This window comes from Babylonia areolata, chromosome 9, assembly GCF_041734735.1.
Source record: "Babylonia areolata isolate BAREFJ2019XMU chromosome 9, ASM4173473v1, whole genome shotgun sequence".
Lineage (NCBI taxonomy): Eukaryota > Metazoa > Mollusca > Gastropoda > Neogastropoda > Buccinidae > Babylonia > Babylonia areolata.
Genome location: NC_134884.1, coordinates 10372310 through 10389809, shown reverse-complemented (window position 1 = coordinate 10389809; position 17500 = coordinate 10372310). Strand labels below are relative to the sequence as shown.

At 41.0% G+C, this 17500-nt stretch overlaps 1 protein-coding gene across 2 annotated transcripts in view; it reads left to right on the top strand.

The window, feature by feature from the left end:
- The window catches only part of LOC143286047 (ATP-dependent DNA helicase Q4-like), a 188703-nt gene that overhangs the window by 4323 nt on the left and 166880 nt on the right, over positions 1-17500 (top strand). For both annotated transcript variants that reach the window (XM_076593582.1, XM_076593581.1), the window contains exons 5-16: positions 3018-3281; positions 3513-4502; positions 5622-5701; positions 6136-6344; positions 7632-7745; positions 8114-8236; positions 10046-10138; positions 11120-11256; positions 12722-12994; positions 14866-15048; positions 15766-15889; positions 16493-16830. In XM_076593582.1, coding sequence (XP_076449697.1) covers positions 3018-3281; positions 3513-4502; positions 5622-5701; positions 6136-6344; positions 7632-7745; positions 8114-8236; positions 10046-10138; positions 11120-11256; positions 12722-12994; positions 14866-15048; positions 15766-15889; positions 16493-16830 — 2928 coding nt within the window. The remainder of the gene's footprint in view (positions 1-3017; positions 3282-3512; positions 4503-5621; positions 5702-6135; positions 6345-7631; positions 7746-8113; positions 8237-10045; positions 10139-11119; positions 11257-12721; positions 12995-14865; positions 15049-15765; positions 15890-16492; positions 16831-17500) is intronic.

Here is a 17500-nt window from a genome sequence, read left to right as displayed (position 1 = left end):
TGACCCACTAGACAGTCGACAGCACTGACAGAACTCTTCCAGACAAACTCAACACATTCTACTCCATATTCGACAAACCATTGTCTACATCTGACGTGGCTGCACCCAAAATCACCCCCACTTCCCCTTTCATAGTCCAAGAGAATGAAGTGAGACGCCACTTCAGTCGTCTGAAAATAAGAAAAGCCGCTGGCCCTGACAACATCTCACCAGGCCTTTTGAGAAGTGTGCAGTCCAACTATGTAGTGTCTTAACTGACATATTTAACATGTCCCTTCAGTCTTGTGTGGTGCCTCACTACTTTAAGAAATCAACAATCATTCCTGTTCCCAAAGAAGTACAGCCTAGTTGTCTTAATGATTATCGTCCCATAGCCTTAACATCAGTTGTAATGAAAACATTTGAACGCTTGATTCTACAATTCCTAAAAACCTGCATTCCTCCATCTTTTGATCCCTTTCAGTTCGCCTATAGAGCTAACAGATCAGTTGAAGATGCCATTAGCATAGGTCTCTACCATGTCCTCAGACATCTTGAAAATCCTAACAGCTATGCCAGGATCCTTTTCATTGATTACAGCTCTGCGTTCAACACAGTGGTGCCATCAAAACTATATTTTAAACTGAAAGACCTCTTGCTGCCTGAATCATTTTGTGCATGGATCCTAAATTTTCTAAGATGCAGACTGCAGGTTGTTAAAGTTGGTGACCTCACTTCCTCCACATGCATTCTCAACATAGGCACCCCACAGGGATGTGTTCTATCCCCACTGTTGTACTCACTATTCACACATGACTTTGCAACTCAAAATGAATGTAACACCATGGTCAAGTTTGCCGATGATACAACTCTAGAAGGGCTGATTACAAACAGTGATGAGTCAAAATATAGGGAAGAAGTACATGAACTTGTCAGCTGATGTGATCAAAACAACTTAGAACTCAACGTATCAAAAACCAAAGAATTAATTCTAGATTTCCGGAAGACCAGATCTGACCCCTTACCACTAGTCATTGAAGATAAGCAAGTAGAGATCATCAGCGACTTTAAATTTCTCAGACTGATCATTTCCAACGATTTGAAATGGGAGAAAAATACGGAAAAAATTGTTAAGAAAGCACAACAGCGCCTGTACTTTCTTCGGCGCCTCAAAAAGTTTGGAATTAAAAAAGAAATTATGGTTGATTTCTACCGAGCAGTCATTGAAAGTGTGCTAACCTTTGCTATTACTGTTTGGTACAGAAACATTTCCAAGGCAGAAGTTGCAGCCCTTAACAGAATCATAAAAAACTGCCACCAAGATTACCGGGGCTGATCTACCTTCTCTAGAAGACATATATTATAAGCGGCTACTCAAAAAAGCAAAATCAATCAGCCAGGACAAATCACATCCAGCTTTTGGGATTTTCAAGATGCTCCCCTCTGGTCGATGGTACAGAAGTATAAGGACGAAAACCAAAGCAGTCAATGCCCTGTCGCTTGAACAAATCCAGTGTGATAAATAGAATTGTGCAACCAACAACCATCTACCTGAATATCTAGTCATCAGCCCCATCCACATGTAATATGGAGCTTCTGTTCAAACGTGTGTGTGTGTGTGTGTGTGTGTGTGTGTGTGTGTGTGCGTGCATGTGTGTGTGTGTGTGCAGTGCGTGCATGCGTGAGTATGCACAAGTTTTTATATTGATATGTACTTGTATGTGTCTTATTTCTACTGTATCTGTGTTTATGTATGATTTTCGATTTATGTTCGTATCTTGTTATGTATTATCACCCCCAATATTCCTTGTGACCCTGGTACACTTGGTAATAAAGACGTATTCTATTCTATTCTATTGTTATCACTCCATTGGGGCCATTTCTGCTGTTTCCTTTTTTGTTTTTGCCAACATTTAGCAATCAGTTTGTGTTTTGGCTAACAGCAATGTTTACCGTGTCTTTTGGTAAGTTTAAAATTTAATATAGACTGAAAAATGGCACTTAGACAGTAGAATAGAAACGACAGTCAAGCAGACTTGAATCAAATTCCACATATATGTATCTGCATCAATACAGATGAATAAATAAATGAATGACTGTATATATATATATATATATATATACATATATATATATATATATAAGGCCCAACACTCGGCTTATATCACAGATTGACATAAGTTTACATTTGGACCAACAGCAAAGTGAGAGCTGTATTATCAATGGTTTCTCCAGTCAATGGGAAATCATTTACATCTTAGTCTTTTGTGAAGGACTGTGACTCTCAAACTAGGAGGCAAAATTGCACTGGCTCTTAGTGCTGCAGCCTTGTGGGCTAGTTGGCCTTTGGGAACCATCCCAACGCCGACTGTCCTAAAACCCTCTTGGCCGAGAGAGTAGGGATGTAACTTGGGCAAGACACTCTCCACTATAATCAAATTCTAGCCCAAATAGTCGGAACAGCAGTTGCCTCCTCTGCTGTTCTGATGGTCATAGTCGGACACGACTGACTATCATACACACACACACACACACACACACACACACACACACACACACACACACACAGAGATAGAGAAAGAGAGAGAGAGGAGGCATCTTTCAGTCTTAGGAGACTATGGAGTTGTGCTCTGGGTGGTGTTTCTGGTGCAGCGTTGGTTGCATGTATATAGTGACCCATCACTTAAATATTCACACCCTTGCTTCCCCCGACCCCCCCACCCCCACTGCACCTGTATTTGGACTTCTTCCTCTTGGGATTGCGTTACGTTTGATCATCAAAATGAGTTACATTGATAAGTACACAAAAAGTTGTAATTGCATGTGAAACTAATGACACACTGATCTCATTTCACCAAGGTTTAGCATTCAAGAGATTAAAGCTGTAGAGCAGTGATATGTTCTCTTCTTCCCTCAACGGAAGAGTCATGGGGTGCTCCTCAGAAGAACTGTTCACCAAATTCCTCTAGGTATGTCGGTTGTGTGTCAAAGCTTGGGTCTCTGTGACACATACTCATCCTAAAATTCCCTCTGTACAGGATCCTAGCAAACAAGAAAACAGAAAGGAAAAAGAAAATGCTGACTTCCGGTCACCCCCACGCCAGAAACCGGAACAGGAAATGGAATGTTCTCAGGCGTCAGTGTGGGGACCAGAATTCAACAAGAAACCTGCCAAGGGCACATCACCCACCATGAGTGGAGTCAGCTGTAGTAATTCCAAACAGGGAAACAGTTTACTGAATAAACTGGGTGACAAGCTGTTTGCCAAGTGTGCAGCAACCACTGCATTAGCACCAAAAAAGGTGGGAAAGAGAGGGTGATTGAAAGAATAAGAGAGAAAGAAATACAGATTGAGAGAGAGAGAGAATCATAACTCTTGTGTTCTGAAATATGAAAAATATGTGAATGGATTAATATTAACAATGTTTATTTATTTTTTCATGTGATTGGGCTTCAGAAAATCATCATGTTTATTTGCATTCTCTTGCGATTGGGCTTCAGTAATGTCTGAGGTACATGTGTTGTTTTTCCAGAAATCTTCATTTGCAAGAATGAAGAGCTTGGAGATACCAACAATGAACCCAGAAGCATCTGAACAGCTTGTTGAAGACAACGCTGCCACCTCAGTGTCCCGTTCACGCATACAAGAAAAAACACCAAGCAGTTCCACTGCATCAGATGAGGATGAATTGCGAGTGAAGGGGAAGATGTTTGAGAGGGCAGTCAGGCTCTCCACTGGCAAGAAACGTGGCAGCAGTGATGAAATTGATATTTCTAAGAAGTTTGTTCTGTCAGGGAGGACAGGGAGACAGTTTCTGGTGACTGGGAATCCTGATCTAGTCAACTCAAGAACCATGGTTGACAATTCAGATTTAGATGGTTTTAGTCAAACTTTTGATGGGGCCATTTTAGATACCAGCATACTTGGCAATGATCTGCAAGAAAGTGATGGGTTCTGCAACAGGAAGAAGGTTAAATCACAGTCAGATTTTTCAGCAGATGAATTGAAACGACATGAAAACAAAAGTGTATCAACACCAAGAACCAGAGGAAACCTTCACCACACACAAACCCGCTGGCATTCACATGCACAAGAAGACAGCAGCATCAACACTCAGAGCACGGAGATGGACATTCCACCCATCGGTGATGCAATCAAAGGTCGTACCAAACGTCAAACAGCAAAAGGAAAAAGGGCAGAATCCCAGACAGCCAAAGGAAAAGGAAAAAAGTCTCACCAAATTTCTCAGCCAGACTACAGTGAGGAGACCACCACTGGTGTCAGCCAACAGTCCACGTCTGAAATTTACACGTTTTCAGATGATAGAGCCCATGACAGTAGTCTTGGGGATGGGGCAACTTCCCACAACCTGACCCAGTCGTTTCAGCCACCACAGAAAGAAGCAGAGGTGGAAAGCAGTTGTCAGAATGATGGACATCTGAAAACAAAAAGAAAACAAAGGGCCAGTGCTCCAAAACGACAAAGACCACAGTTTGATGAAGATGGCATCGTGGATCATGGGGTATGTACTTGTTAATTTCATTATAGACAGAAAAAAGGGGTAAAAAGACAAAAAGGAGAAATCAGTCTTTTCAGTTCTTAAACCGGTAGCACTGGTAATGTCAGATTAGTAGATTTCAGTGTAAAACTCTTATCATATATCTGTTTATGAAGATTACACAGAATGATACAAGTGGCAGCAAAAGCAGTCAAATGAGCACACAGAGAAATCTTTTCTGCTGACAAAAGGTTGATTACTAGGGTATTTGTTACTGAGCAATATAATGAAATTCTCTCTCTCTCTCTCTCTCTCTCTCTCTCTCTCTCTCTCTCTCTCTCTCTCTCTTTCTTCTCAAAAGATATATATATATTATATATATAAAATTATATCAATATACACACACATATATGTGTGTGTGTGTGTGTATATATATATATATATATATATATATATATATATATATATATACACACACACAGCCCAAAGCAAAATCTTGCAGTACACCTCATTGATTTGCCTTTCATTGATTTGTGATCAAAAGAATGAAGGGAATAGGATGGTCTGCTGTAAATCTGGTTGAATGGTGCATCATGGTAATGTGTCTGCTGGCAAGCAAGAGAATCTGAGCGTACTTGATCAAATTCCACACTTGCCAGAATGTTTTACTCCCCCACTAGATCACGAGCTGTGGTCTTGATGCTAGTCATTTAGAAAAGACAATAAACAGGTCTTGTGTATAGCATGCACTTAGTGACGAGAGAGTTGTCCCAGGCAAAATTTTGTTGTAAAATCCACACTGTGTGTGTGTATGTGCGTGCATGCATGGGTGCATGTGTGTGTGTGTGTGTTCGCATGCAGGTATGTATGCTTGCGTGCGCATGCGTGTGTGTTGGTGGTGTGTGTGTGTGTGTGTGTCTACTTGCGCATGTGTGAGTGTTGGCATGAGTGTGTGTGTGTGACTGAATTGTGACAATGACATAGGAAATGAATGATAAGTGCCTAGAAGCAGCTCTCAGTTGGCTCTGCCCAGGAAGGCAGACTGTTGTGCGAATGACTCCATGTTTGAAAAGCACTTCTGACCAGTGATAGGTGCTACATAAGTATCCATATCAATGGATCAGTCTGTCGAGTCTTTTCCAGATGGAGAATCAAGAAGTGGATCCTTCTGAACAAGAACCAGTGACTGCAGTGCAGCCTGCCAAAAAGAGAAGGGTTGCAGGGTATGACACCACATGTTTTTGTTCATTCAGTAGAGCTCTGGTATTTTCCTGTTTTTTTGTTGTTGTTTTTTTGTCATCTCCTTTCTTATTTTCTGCCTTGTGCATTCACCTTTTTTTTCTGAGAAAGCCTTTAACGTGTGTATGTGTGTGTGTGTGCGCGCACATGCATGTGTGTGTGCATGCACACAAGTGTGTGTGTGTGCGTGCACACAAGCATGTGTGTGTGTGTGTGTGTGTGTTTACTCTGTGTTTTTGCATGAGTGAAGTCTGACTGAATGATAAAGGAAACGAATGATGAGCACTTGAAGACAGCCTGTTGTGCAAATGACTTTGTAACATGCTTAAAAGTTTGGTCTCTGACCAGCAATAGGCACTAGGTAAGTACCTTTATCAATCATTCAGTTCACTGAAAAGAAAAACTGTACTTTCTTCAGACCTACGACCCTTTCAGCTGCTCGGAAGACAGAGAACTTTGTCCGCCTGAACATGAAAGCCAAAAAGTTTGTGCGGAAGGGTTCTCGCATGACGGGTGGCCAGTGGAAACGCAAGCAGTGGAAGCAGAAGATGGCAGCTCGCAGCAAGAGCTACGGCAATAAATGCTTCAAGTGTGGGCAGTCAGGTCATTGGGCCAGCAAGTGTCCAGGTATGGGTATGTTCTCTATAAATTACACTGGCTTCCAGTGTCTGAGAGAGTAAAGTACAAAATAGCATGTCTGTGTTTCATTTTATTTACAAGTTCTGCACCCTTTTACATTTCTGACCAAGTAAAGATTTACAGCTCACCCTTTCCTGGTCTGCATTCTCCATCTGACACATGCACATGGGTTGCATACAGTTTTAGAAATCTCTACCACAAAATATCAGGCACAATGCCACTATTAAATCTTTCAAATCTTAAAACATATTTGCTCAAACAATATTTTAAACCATCAAGCCATCTCCCCCAGCCCATCTTTGCGCTTTTTTGTCAGTGTGTATGTGGGAGGTAGAGTTGAGGTGGGAGAGTTGTGAAAGCTGTGATTGATGTTACAGATTTTTGAAAAAGTAGTCTTAGCTGGTTTGTATTATAACATTGTTTATTATAATACTGTGTCCTATTCTTACATGTTATGTTAATTATGTTTAGAGCAGCAGGGTAGGTACTATACATATGCAAATTATTGATTCATTATTATTAACATTGTTATTATAATCATAATATTTTGGTTTAAAAAGCCAAATTTTATTTGAGAAAGGAATGTCAAGACATACTGTAGATGTGTGAGCAACAAAAATATAGCTTGATGATGTGTGGTAAAGTTTCACTGTTTTCCCTTCCATCTTCCTCACTCAACAGTTCTCTGGAGGACTCCTTTTCTTCTTCTTCGTTCACGGGCTGCAACTCCCACGTTCACTCATAATTATGTACATGAGTGGGCTTTTATGTACATGACCGTTTTTACCCTGCCACGTAAGCAGCCATACTCCTCTTTTGGGGGTGTGCATGCTGGGTATGTTCTTGTTTCCATAACCCACCGAACCCTGACATGGATTACAGGATCTTTAACGTGCGTATTTGATCTTCTGCATGTGTATACACATGAAGGGAGTTCAGGCATTAGCAGGTCTGCTCATATGCTGACCTAGGAGATTGGAAAAATCTCCACCCTTTACCCACCAGGCGCCGTTAACAAGATTTGAACCCGGGACCCTGAGATTGGAAGTCAAACGCTTTATCCACTCAGCTGTTGTGTCTGTCCTTTGGAGGACAGTTTTAGCAAGGCCATTGGATCATGGCCATACCAGTGTAGCTTTCTTTAACTGGTCTGATGTCGGCAGATCTTGATATGTGCTGCTTGATGCTTTGGCTCACTTGTTCATTGGTGGTGTGACCACTGTATCTGGTGTTTAGTATCTCGCAGTAATATCTTGTTTCCATGGTGCATTGCAGGGGGCAGAGTGGAGGCTCGGCACATGATGGATGGAGACATTGCTCCAGTGGATGAACACGCCTTCCCCTCTTTGCGTTCAGCAGCCCTCATGGCTCAGGGTGCCAAGGCAGAGGGTGGGCCCAGCTTTCCTCCTCTTTTAATGCTGTTTTCTTTACATTTACATTTTCATTAATTGTTTGATTCAGAATAGTCTTCTATAATCTTAACAATGCAGCATGTTGTGTGTGTGTGTGTGTGTGTGTGTGTGTGTTGGTGTGTGTGTGTGTGTGTGTGTGCACATGACTGAAGCCTGACTCAATGATACAGGACAAAATGATGAGCACCTGAAGGCAGCTGTCAGTCATGTCAGCTCTACCCAGGCAGGCAGCCTGTTGTGCAAATGAAGAAAAGAGTTTAATTTGGTCAGTGACCGAAGATAGGTGCAATATAAGTATCAATGATAATGATGCTAATGGTGGTGTGATGATGATGATTCCTGTAGGAATGCCAGACCTGGCCTTTGGAGCTGATGAAGAACTGGAGGTGGAGGCCATGATTGTACGAGACAGGTATGAGCCGGAGAGTCAGCACACACCTGTAGCCCCCTTCAGCCAGACGGTCACAGGTCAGAATTCGTGTGTGTGTGTGTGTGTGTGTGTGTGTGCACGACTGGAGTGTTGGCCTTGTGGTAAGACATCCTAGGAAGTGAGAGAATTTCTGAGTGCACTGGATCGGATTCCACACTCACCAGTATTTTCTCCCCCACTACAAGACCTTGTTGTGACAATACAATACAATACAATACAATGCAATTAATGTGACAATAGAATACAATACAATACAACACAACACAATACAATGCAAAGCAGTGCAGTGCAATGTAATGCAATGCAATACAATACAATACATGTTGTGACAATAGAATACAATACAACACAATACAATGCAAAGCAATGTAGTGCAATGCAATGCAATACAATACTATACAAAAGAATGACTGTATACTGTAGAAATGCTTTGTCATTATTGTTATCTTTGTTGTTGTCAATCCTTATCATAGTAATCTGTTGGCTGCTGTGTTTGTATGCATGCGTGAAGGCACATGATACAACATGATGACTGCATAATGTAGAAATGCTTCATCAATATCACTATTATTATTATTATTATTATTATTTCCACAACCTGTCTGATGCTCTGTCTAATGACAGGTCCTTGAATACTTCTGGATAGACAGACAGACACACTGACAGACTGACTGACTACCAGCTAGACTGAGAGACAGATAGCTAGCTAGATTCATAGATATTTATTTATCTGTTCATTCATTCATTCATTTATTTATATATTCATTTATTTATTTATTTACTTAAAGATTCTCTTTACACTGCCCATTTTCTTTTTTTGAGAATGCTTTTTACCCATTTTACTGAATTGTGTCAACCTGTTTATTCCACCTTTGGGCAGATCATTCATGTTTTCTTGTCAATAAAGATAATTAAGTATAATGGGGTGAAATATATGATATACAATGTTGTCTTGTGACCTGATTGTAATGGGGTGAAATATATGATATACAATGTTGTCTTGTGACCTGATTATAATGGGGTGAAATATATGATATACAATGTTGTCTTGTGACCTGATTATAATGGGGTGAAATATATGATATACAATGTTGTCTTGTGACCTGATCCAAAAAAAAAAGTTTTAATAATTATTTTTGTGAGCATCAGATTCTGTGCCTGAAGTATGTGTGGCCATGTGTCAGGCCTTTTGTTCCACACAGTGGTTTGAACCAGTTTGAGGTGAAGGGAATTCATGCACGTGATGGACAATGAAAAAATTGTACTTCATGAGTTTCTTCCCTTACATTAGTGTGCTTAAGTTCTTTTTTTTTTTTTTTTTGAAGGACAAACGCATTTGACACCTTTCAGCAGGTGGAAAATATGACAAAACAAATTATGTATGCTGGTTTACCTAGGGAGCTTGAATCTGAATTTTTTTTTTAACGTAAATATATATTCTTGCTATATTGCACAAGGAAGAAAAAGAAGAAAAATGATGCAGTGGTGGTGCTGGTGGCAAATCTGATAAAAATTATGCATGGACAGATATGGACAACAATTAACAATATGAATTGAAGTTATAGATTAATGAATTGCTTGACTAACAAAATCAGACTCTACAAGCAATGGGGAGCATGAAGTTTCTCAATTGTGTGCGATATTGAAAAATGTTATTGATCATACTGTATTGAAAGATGCTATTGCTTACTTTGCAGGTAAAGATAACATGTATGGAATGCAATGTGCTGCTGTTATTTGCAGCTTGCTGTATTTATTTTGTTATTACAAAGTTGTTGTTTTTTAAATGGAGACTAGTTTTCGCTTTTTTTATGTAATGTTTTATTGTGTATTGTTATTTGTTACAGATGTAGAAGAAGAACTGCTGAAAGGTTTGAGCAAATTTGGATTCGCTTCCTTCCGACAAGGCCAAAAGGAAACCATTACACGCATCTTGAATGGTAATTGTGTCCATGCTTTGCAGCTGATTTCATCTAAAGGAAAAAAAGAACAATCTTCAACACTTTTGCGCACTTTCTTTTACAAGTGTGGAAAAATTGTTTTGATTATCTGTGTGAAGAATAGGTAGGATCTTTTCCTTTCTTGGAAGAAACATATGTAATGTTCCTTTTTTGAATAGTGGTCTTTGATTGTAATGAAGAAGTAGGAACATTTCCATCTATAGAAAAGTGGGGTCAGGTCTGTGCTTTGGTCATTGTATGCAAGGAAAGAGTAGAAAAGGTTCTGTTGTAGAAAATGGAGTATAGCCTAAGTAGTGGTAATAGTATATGGAAATAAAGTAGGAAATTACCATTGCAGAATAGTGGAATGTGGACTGAGCTACGGTCATTATGTGTAAAGAAAAAGTAGGAATAGAATCGTGGAGTATGGCCTGGGATGTGGCCTTTGTATGTGAAGAAAAAGTAGACATTTACCCTGGAAGAATAGTAGAGTTTGGTCTGGAGTATGGAAAGAAAAAAAAATTAATGATAAAATGTTCCATTATAGAATAGTGGAAGATGGCCTGGAATGTGCTCATTATGTGTGAAGAAAAGGAAGGAAAAATACCTTTTGTAGAATATTTGAGCATGGCAGTGTCACCGAAAATGTTTATCTGTTTCATTATTTATGTATTCATTTATTCATTTTGCAGGTGAGTCAATAATGACCCCAACAATGGAACCAACATGCCTACCCCCAACACCCCACTACCCTGCAGAATTTTTTTCAGGCTTTTTCTTTTTCACTTCAGTGGTTTTTATGGTTTCTGTCTCTAGTACTACATATTTCACTCACACACACTCACACACACAAAAAGATTTGAGTTTCATAGAACAGTTACCTATATTCTGTATGCTGGCTGTGTGTGTGTTTGTATTTATACATGCTTCTGACACCTTCTTGAAACTGAAACAGTGTGTGTGTGTTTTTTTCGTTTGCAGGTGAGTCGACATTGGTGGTCCTGTCGACAGGTGGAGGGAAAAGCCTGTGCTACCAGCTGCCAGCGTACCTGTACGCCCAGCGGGCACAAGGCATTGCTCTGGTGGTCTCCCCTCTTGTCTCCCTCATGGAGGACCAGGTGTGTGTCGTGTGATTTATAGGGGTGGTGCGGTTCAGGGTTCGTATAGATTTGGAAGTCTGGAAACATTGGAGAACCATTTCTGGGCTGCAAAAAGTCTTAGAAAAGTATGTTTTGCTCTTCAGGGACTGGAAATGTCTGAATTTTAAGAAAAACCCTTAACCAGTACCATTCAACAAAGAGCTTAACGCATTCAAAATAAACAAACAGAAAGTGATAAACTGAACATCAATATACACAAAAAATGATGAAACTGAATGTTGAAATGGGGATACACACTGATTATGTTCGTTAGCAGTGTGGCAGATAAATTTTTGCTCCGGTTTAGCTTTGCATTTGGAATGGAAAATTTTCAGTCTGCTTTAGAAACAGTATGGAATTTTGTTTGGTTACATTGTGGGAACCCTGTATGGATTAGGTTGGAGTATGTGTTGGAGTGGAGTGTGTGTCATACTGGATGGGGTTTGGAGTTGTGTAGTTTAAAATGTCAGCAACATCACGCTGACTGATGCGCTCCCCTGTCATTTCCATATTTCTGTATGCCAGTGAGACATGGACCTTGACAGCTGAACTAGAGAATAAGATTTTAGCTGTAGAGTTGAGAATCTTCCGGAAGATCCTTGGCATCACATACAGGAACCACATCACAAATGATGAAGTGTGTAGAAAAGTCAAGCAAGCTGTTGGGCCACATGATGATCAACTGACTACTGTAAAAAACAAAAAGGATGCTTGTACTAAAAGCATGTTCATTTGTGCAGAAAAATGGCGATGAATAGGCAGCATGAAACTGATTCTAAACTAGAAAGGAATGAAAATGAAAGCCAAATTGAAAGCTTGCTGTCAGAGGTTTTACATTAAATAGCACGAAAAATAAAAATGCTGGTGGTTGCTTATCAACAATACTGGTCAAAAGTACATGGAACAATATCCTGTGCTAATGCTGATTTCAAAGGGACAGGCATTTGTCTTCTGTGAGTGTGCAGCCACATTCATACTACTGAAAGCATTGATAATACTACTGAAAATTGGAGTTCTACTACTTTGGCTCAACACTTGGCTTGTATCAGATTCACAAAAGCTGACAGTTGGGGCAATGGCAAAGTGAGAGTTGAATGATCAATGGCTTCTCCACTGCAATGGGAATTCATTAACAGCTTTGTCTTTTTTTAAGGGCTATGACAAACTAGTAGGCAAGATTGCACTGGCTCTTAGTACTGCAGAACAGGGCGTTGGCCTTTGGCGACCATCTCAAAACCACTGTCCTGAAGCCCTCTTGATGGAGAGAGTGGGGATGTAACTTAGGCAAGACGCTGTCCACTATAATCAAATTCTAGCCAACACAGTCAGGACAGCAGTTGCCTCCACAGCTGTTCTGATGGTCATAGTTAGACACATTTGACAATCATACTAACTGGAGGGTAATTAAGGGCAGGTCTGTAGACATCTAAATTCTGTGCACCAGGTTACAGGTCTTCCGCCAGGTGTCCGAGGGGCGTGCCTCAACTCGGCCATGACCCCGGGTCAGCGGGACAACGTTCTGTCTGACGTCAATGCAGGGAAGGTCCACTTCCTGCTGGTCTCCCCTGAGGCTGTGGTTGGGGCGGGGGGACGGGGGCCCGGCTCCTTTCCCTCGGCGGACAAGTTGCCTCCCATCTTCTTCGCCTGTATCGACGAAGTGCACTGTCTCTCCGAGTGGTCCCACAACTTCCGCCCTTCCTACCTGAGGATTTGCAAGGTGAGTGGTTCTGACAGTTTATTTTTTTTATGATTTATTTATCTATGTTTTTAAAACATTGTTTAGTTCTATCTTTGAGTTTGACAATCTTATTTTAGCTCCATAAAAAATCAATCCGTAACTGATTCTGTAACACTTGATTGATACATTTTCATTCTGAGGAAATGTGCAAAGACATATTCTTCATGTACATGCATAGACTAAACAAATACACATGAAATAAGCCACACATGCATACATAGACAGAACAAAGATATATGTGCAACTGCATGCATAGACAAAAAGACAGATGTAAATAAACCACACAAGCAATGTATAGACAAAAAAAAAGACATTCATAAATAAGCCACAGATGCCTTCAAAGACACACACGCACACACGCATGTATGCACACGTCAGCACCTGAGAAAAAAATATGTGAATGTTTTTGGGTTCATTTTTCATGAAGACAAGAAATTGCACACAATATAATGTTAAGTTTTGAGGTGTTGATGTTAGGTAGGATGTTATGTGTTGTTACTACAGCATGCTTAAGACGGTTCAAATCTTTATTTAGTTGGGGCAGTCCTGATATGGCCCTGTGTGGTTTACAGGAAGATAGTGTTTCAGTGATTTGCCTTATGGGTATCTTTCACTTTATTCCATCATTATCTAATGTGTAGATTCATTTATTTATTACATTTAATTCTTGTATGTTACTACTGTTAGTGCTTTACTCAAACTGGGGGTAGGCTGTCAGGGCCTGAACAGTGTGTTAGGTTTATGGAAAGGTCGGGCATCTGCTCCTCTTTGCAAAATTACATTTTATTTTATTTTATTTTATTTCATTTTATTTAATTCTATGTATTTTATTTCATTTTTTAACTTATTAGTGTATTTGGTTTGTGTGAACATCAGACATCTGATCCTCTTTACTTAACATGTTGTGTTGTGTTGTGTTTTTCCCACCCCTCTCATGGCCAATCATCATTATTGTCCTTTTATTTTATTTTTATTTACTATTGTTATTATTATTGTTATAATTATTATAATCTTTTCTTTCTTTAAAAAAAAATTATTATAGATTTTCATTTACCTCCTTTTTTTTTCTTAAGGCCTGACTAAGGGCATTGGGTTATGCTGCTGGTCAGGCATCTGCTTGGCAGATGTGGTGTAGCGTATATAGATTTGTCTGAACGCAGTGATGCGTCCTTGAGCTACTGATACTGTATTGTGTTGTGTTGCGTTATTGTATTGTATTATTGTATTGTATTGTATCATGTTCTCTTTCCTTTTCTTCTATATCATTTTATTCTGTTTCAAATTATCTTTAGAAAATACAGTAGATGTGCTGTGGTGTATATGGATCAGTTTGCACCCTTTGAGAGAACTGTTTTTCCTGTCCATTTTTTGTGTGTGTCTTCTCCTCCATCTTCCCTCCCTCAACAGTTTGTTGGAGGACTGTTTTAGTGAGGCCATTGGATCTTGTTTTGTGGCCATACCTGCAAACCTTACTGTCCTTACCTGTCAGCAGACCTTCATAAGGTTCAGTTTGCTGCTCTGATGGTTTGGTGCACTTCACTGGTGATGTGATCAGTATATCTGATGTTTCGCATCTTGTGACAACACCTCATTTCCATGGCTCGAATTCTTCTGTTCCAAATCTGCCATGAGGTTTCATGTCCTGCATGTTAACAGGAAATCAGAATATAATAGTGCAGACAGGATTCTGATCTTATGTTTCATGGAGATGTTGCCTGTCCTTCCATATAGGTTTCCGTCTGAACTGTGCTGATGTTGTCTTTGCTTCCCTTGAGAGGATTTCTGGTTTGGATCCTCCAGTTTTGGTGGGATCCGTCAGCTGGGAAAAGCACCAGTGTCAAATGTTCCAGGTGTTGCGGGATAAATATGGCGTTGGCTGCTTCCTGGGGCTGACGGCCACGGCCACCAAGAGAACGGCAGCTGATGTAGGGCGCCACCTGGGGATCAGCGACTTGGAAGGGGCCACAATCCGAGGCTCTCCTGTCCCCCCCAACCTGTGTCTGTCTGTGTCCAGGGATGAGAACAGAGATGAGGTGAGATGATTATGAGGGAAGGAATGAAAAGGGGACACAGGGAGGGATATAGTTTTTGACAGAACTCAGAACCCATAGCTCAAAAAGTTTTTTTTCTTTTATTCAAGGATTTTGATTTTTGGTATGGCCAGTCTGTCCTAATTTGCATCCATTACAAATAGTGCACTTGTAAAAGAATGGAAAAGGTCTTTATGCAGGGCAGAACAAATACTCACACACACACACACACACACACACACACACACACAAAACAGAGAGAGGGAGAGAGAGAAAAAAGTAGGGAACAGAAGTCAGAGAGTGGCAGAGGGAACAATAGAACAGAATTGGGAGGGGATGGGGGATAGGGAGGGGAGGGAGGGAAAGAGGAAGGAGGAGAGAGAGGTGGATGGAAAGACACAGAGAGAGAGATTTAGAGAGAGAGAGCATGTCTTACTGATAGAGCTTGAATGTGGGAAAGAAAAAGCAATAACACTTGCACACTTGCAAGTGTATTTATTGTACATGAATGCATATACAGGCAGTGTTCATGCACACACCTGGAGCAAGCATCCAGGAAGACATGCAGACATAATCATTGTGTGCATGTATGATACACAAACATATGCACTAGCACACATGTGTGCACACATACACACACACACACACACACACACACACACATGTATACAGTAAACTGCACAAAACAAAAAGTGTTTTTTTTCCCCTGGCGCTGTGCAGGCACTGGTGAACTTACTGCAAGGGAAGCGTTTCTCCTCCTGCTCCTCTGTCATCATTTACTGCACACGGCGCGAACAGGTGGAGCGAGTGGCCACCTTGATTCGCACCTGTCTGCCCAGTGCAGGTCAGCTGCCCATGTATTCTTTTATTTTTCTTTTATGCTGGCTTTTCTGGAGCACGCTTACACCATAGTCTGTGAAAACTGGACCAATATAATGTTTAATCTGTTTATTTATAATGCCACCACGGTTGCCCTTTACATTTGTTGAATTCTTTTTTCGTTTTCTGGATGGCGTCATGGGTGGGTGGGTGGTTTCCAAGGTTCAGTTGCATGAGTGTTTTCTGGCATGTGCTTCCATGTGTGTGGGGTGGGGGTGGAGAGGAGTATTGATGGGGGAGGCGGGGAGTGGGGAACAAAATGTAAAACGCTTTGAGCAGTATTTTTGGAGAAATGCGCTATATAAATGTCCATTATTGTTACTACTCAAAAGTGTGAAACCTACGAACTTGAATAGTTCTGAGTGCAAGAAAATATCCTTAAATCTTAAGAACTTTCTTTTAAAAAGTTTTATTCATTTATCTATTTATGTATTATGTATTAAATCTGAACAACTCAAAAAAAAAAAGATTTATTTATCTGTTTATGTATCTTTATTTGTGTATTTATTTCCTTATATACTTCTTGATTATTTACTTACTGATTATTTTATTATCTTAAACAACATAGATACCCGCCCGAAACCCAGCAAAGCCAAGAAGCCCAAAGCCAAGAAACCTGCCGATAAAGCTGCCACCCCCTCTGTCCCCCTGGATGTGTGGACGGTGGAGAGCTACCATGCGGGCTTGACCCCCGCACAGCGCAAGCGAGTGCAGGGGGGGTTCATGGAGGGGCGGGTGCGGGTGGTGGTTGCCACTGTGGCATTTGGCATGGGTCTGGACAAGGCGGACGTGCGGGGCATCATCCACTACAACATGCCCAAGAGCTTCGAGAACTACGTGCAGGAGATTGGGCGGGCCGGCAGGGACGGGGAGCTGTCCCACTGCCACCTCTTCCTGGATCCCAAGGTGAGTGAGTGTGTGTGTGTGTGTGTGTGTGTGTGTGTGTGTGTGTGTGTTGTTGTTGCTGTTGTTTGGTCAGCCCAGACTTGATTTGTCAATAGTTTTGTTTTGTCTTCACTCCACTTCTTCTTCTGCTCCTGCTTCTACTTGTTCTTGTTCTTGTTCTTACTAATTTTCTTGTTCTCCATCTCTCTCTCTCTTCCTCCCTCCCTCTTCCTCTATCCCCCTCTTTCCATCTCTCTTTCACACCCTTCTGTCTATCTCTTCCCTCTCTTATCCTCTTTTTGTACCCCCTTTCTCTTCCCACTTTACCCACCTCCCTCTCTCTCTCTGTTACCCATTTCCCATGACCCTTCCTTTTCATGAACCCTTCTCCAGCCCTGGCCTTGGCCATGCTTCACAGTTGTGATAAACACTCCCCATCATCTGTACAGTGATCCTGCTGGAAGAGAGCATTGTAACTTTTCCCTCTTACCACCTTCTCACTCCCTTTGACTCTCCCTCTTTCTCTCCATCCATTTCTCTCTCTCTGTCCCTTTCTTTCCCCCTCTCTTTCTCCCCTCTATCTCCCTTTCTTGCTCTCTCCCTCCATTTCTCTCCCGTCTCTTTCTCTCTGCCCCCCTCTCCTATTTCATCTCTCCCTGTCTTTCTCTGCCCCCCCTCTCCTCACGTCCTG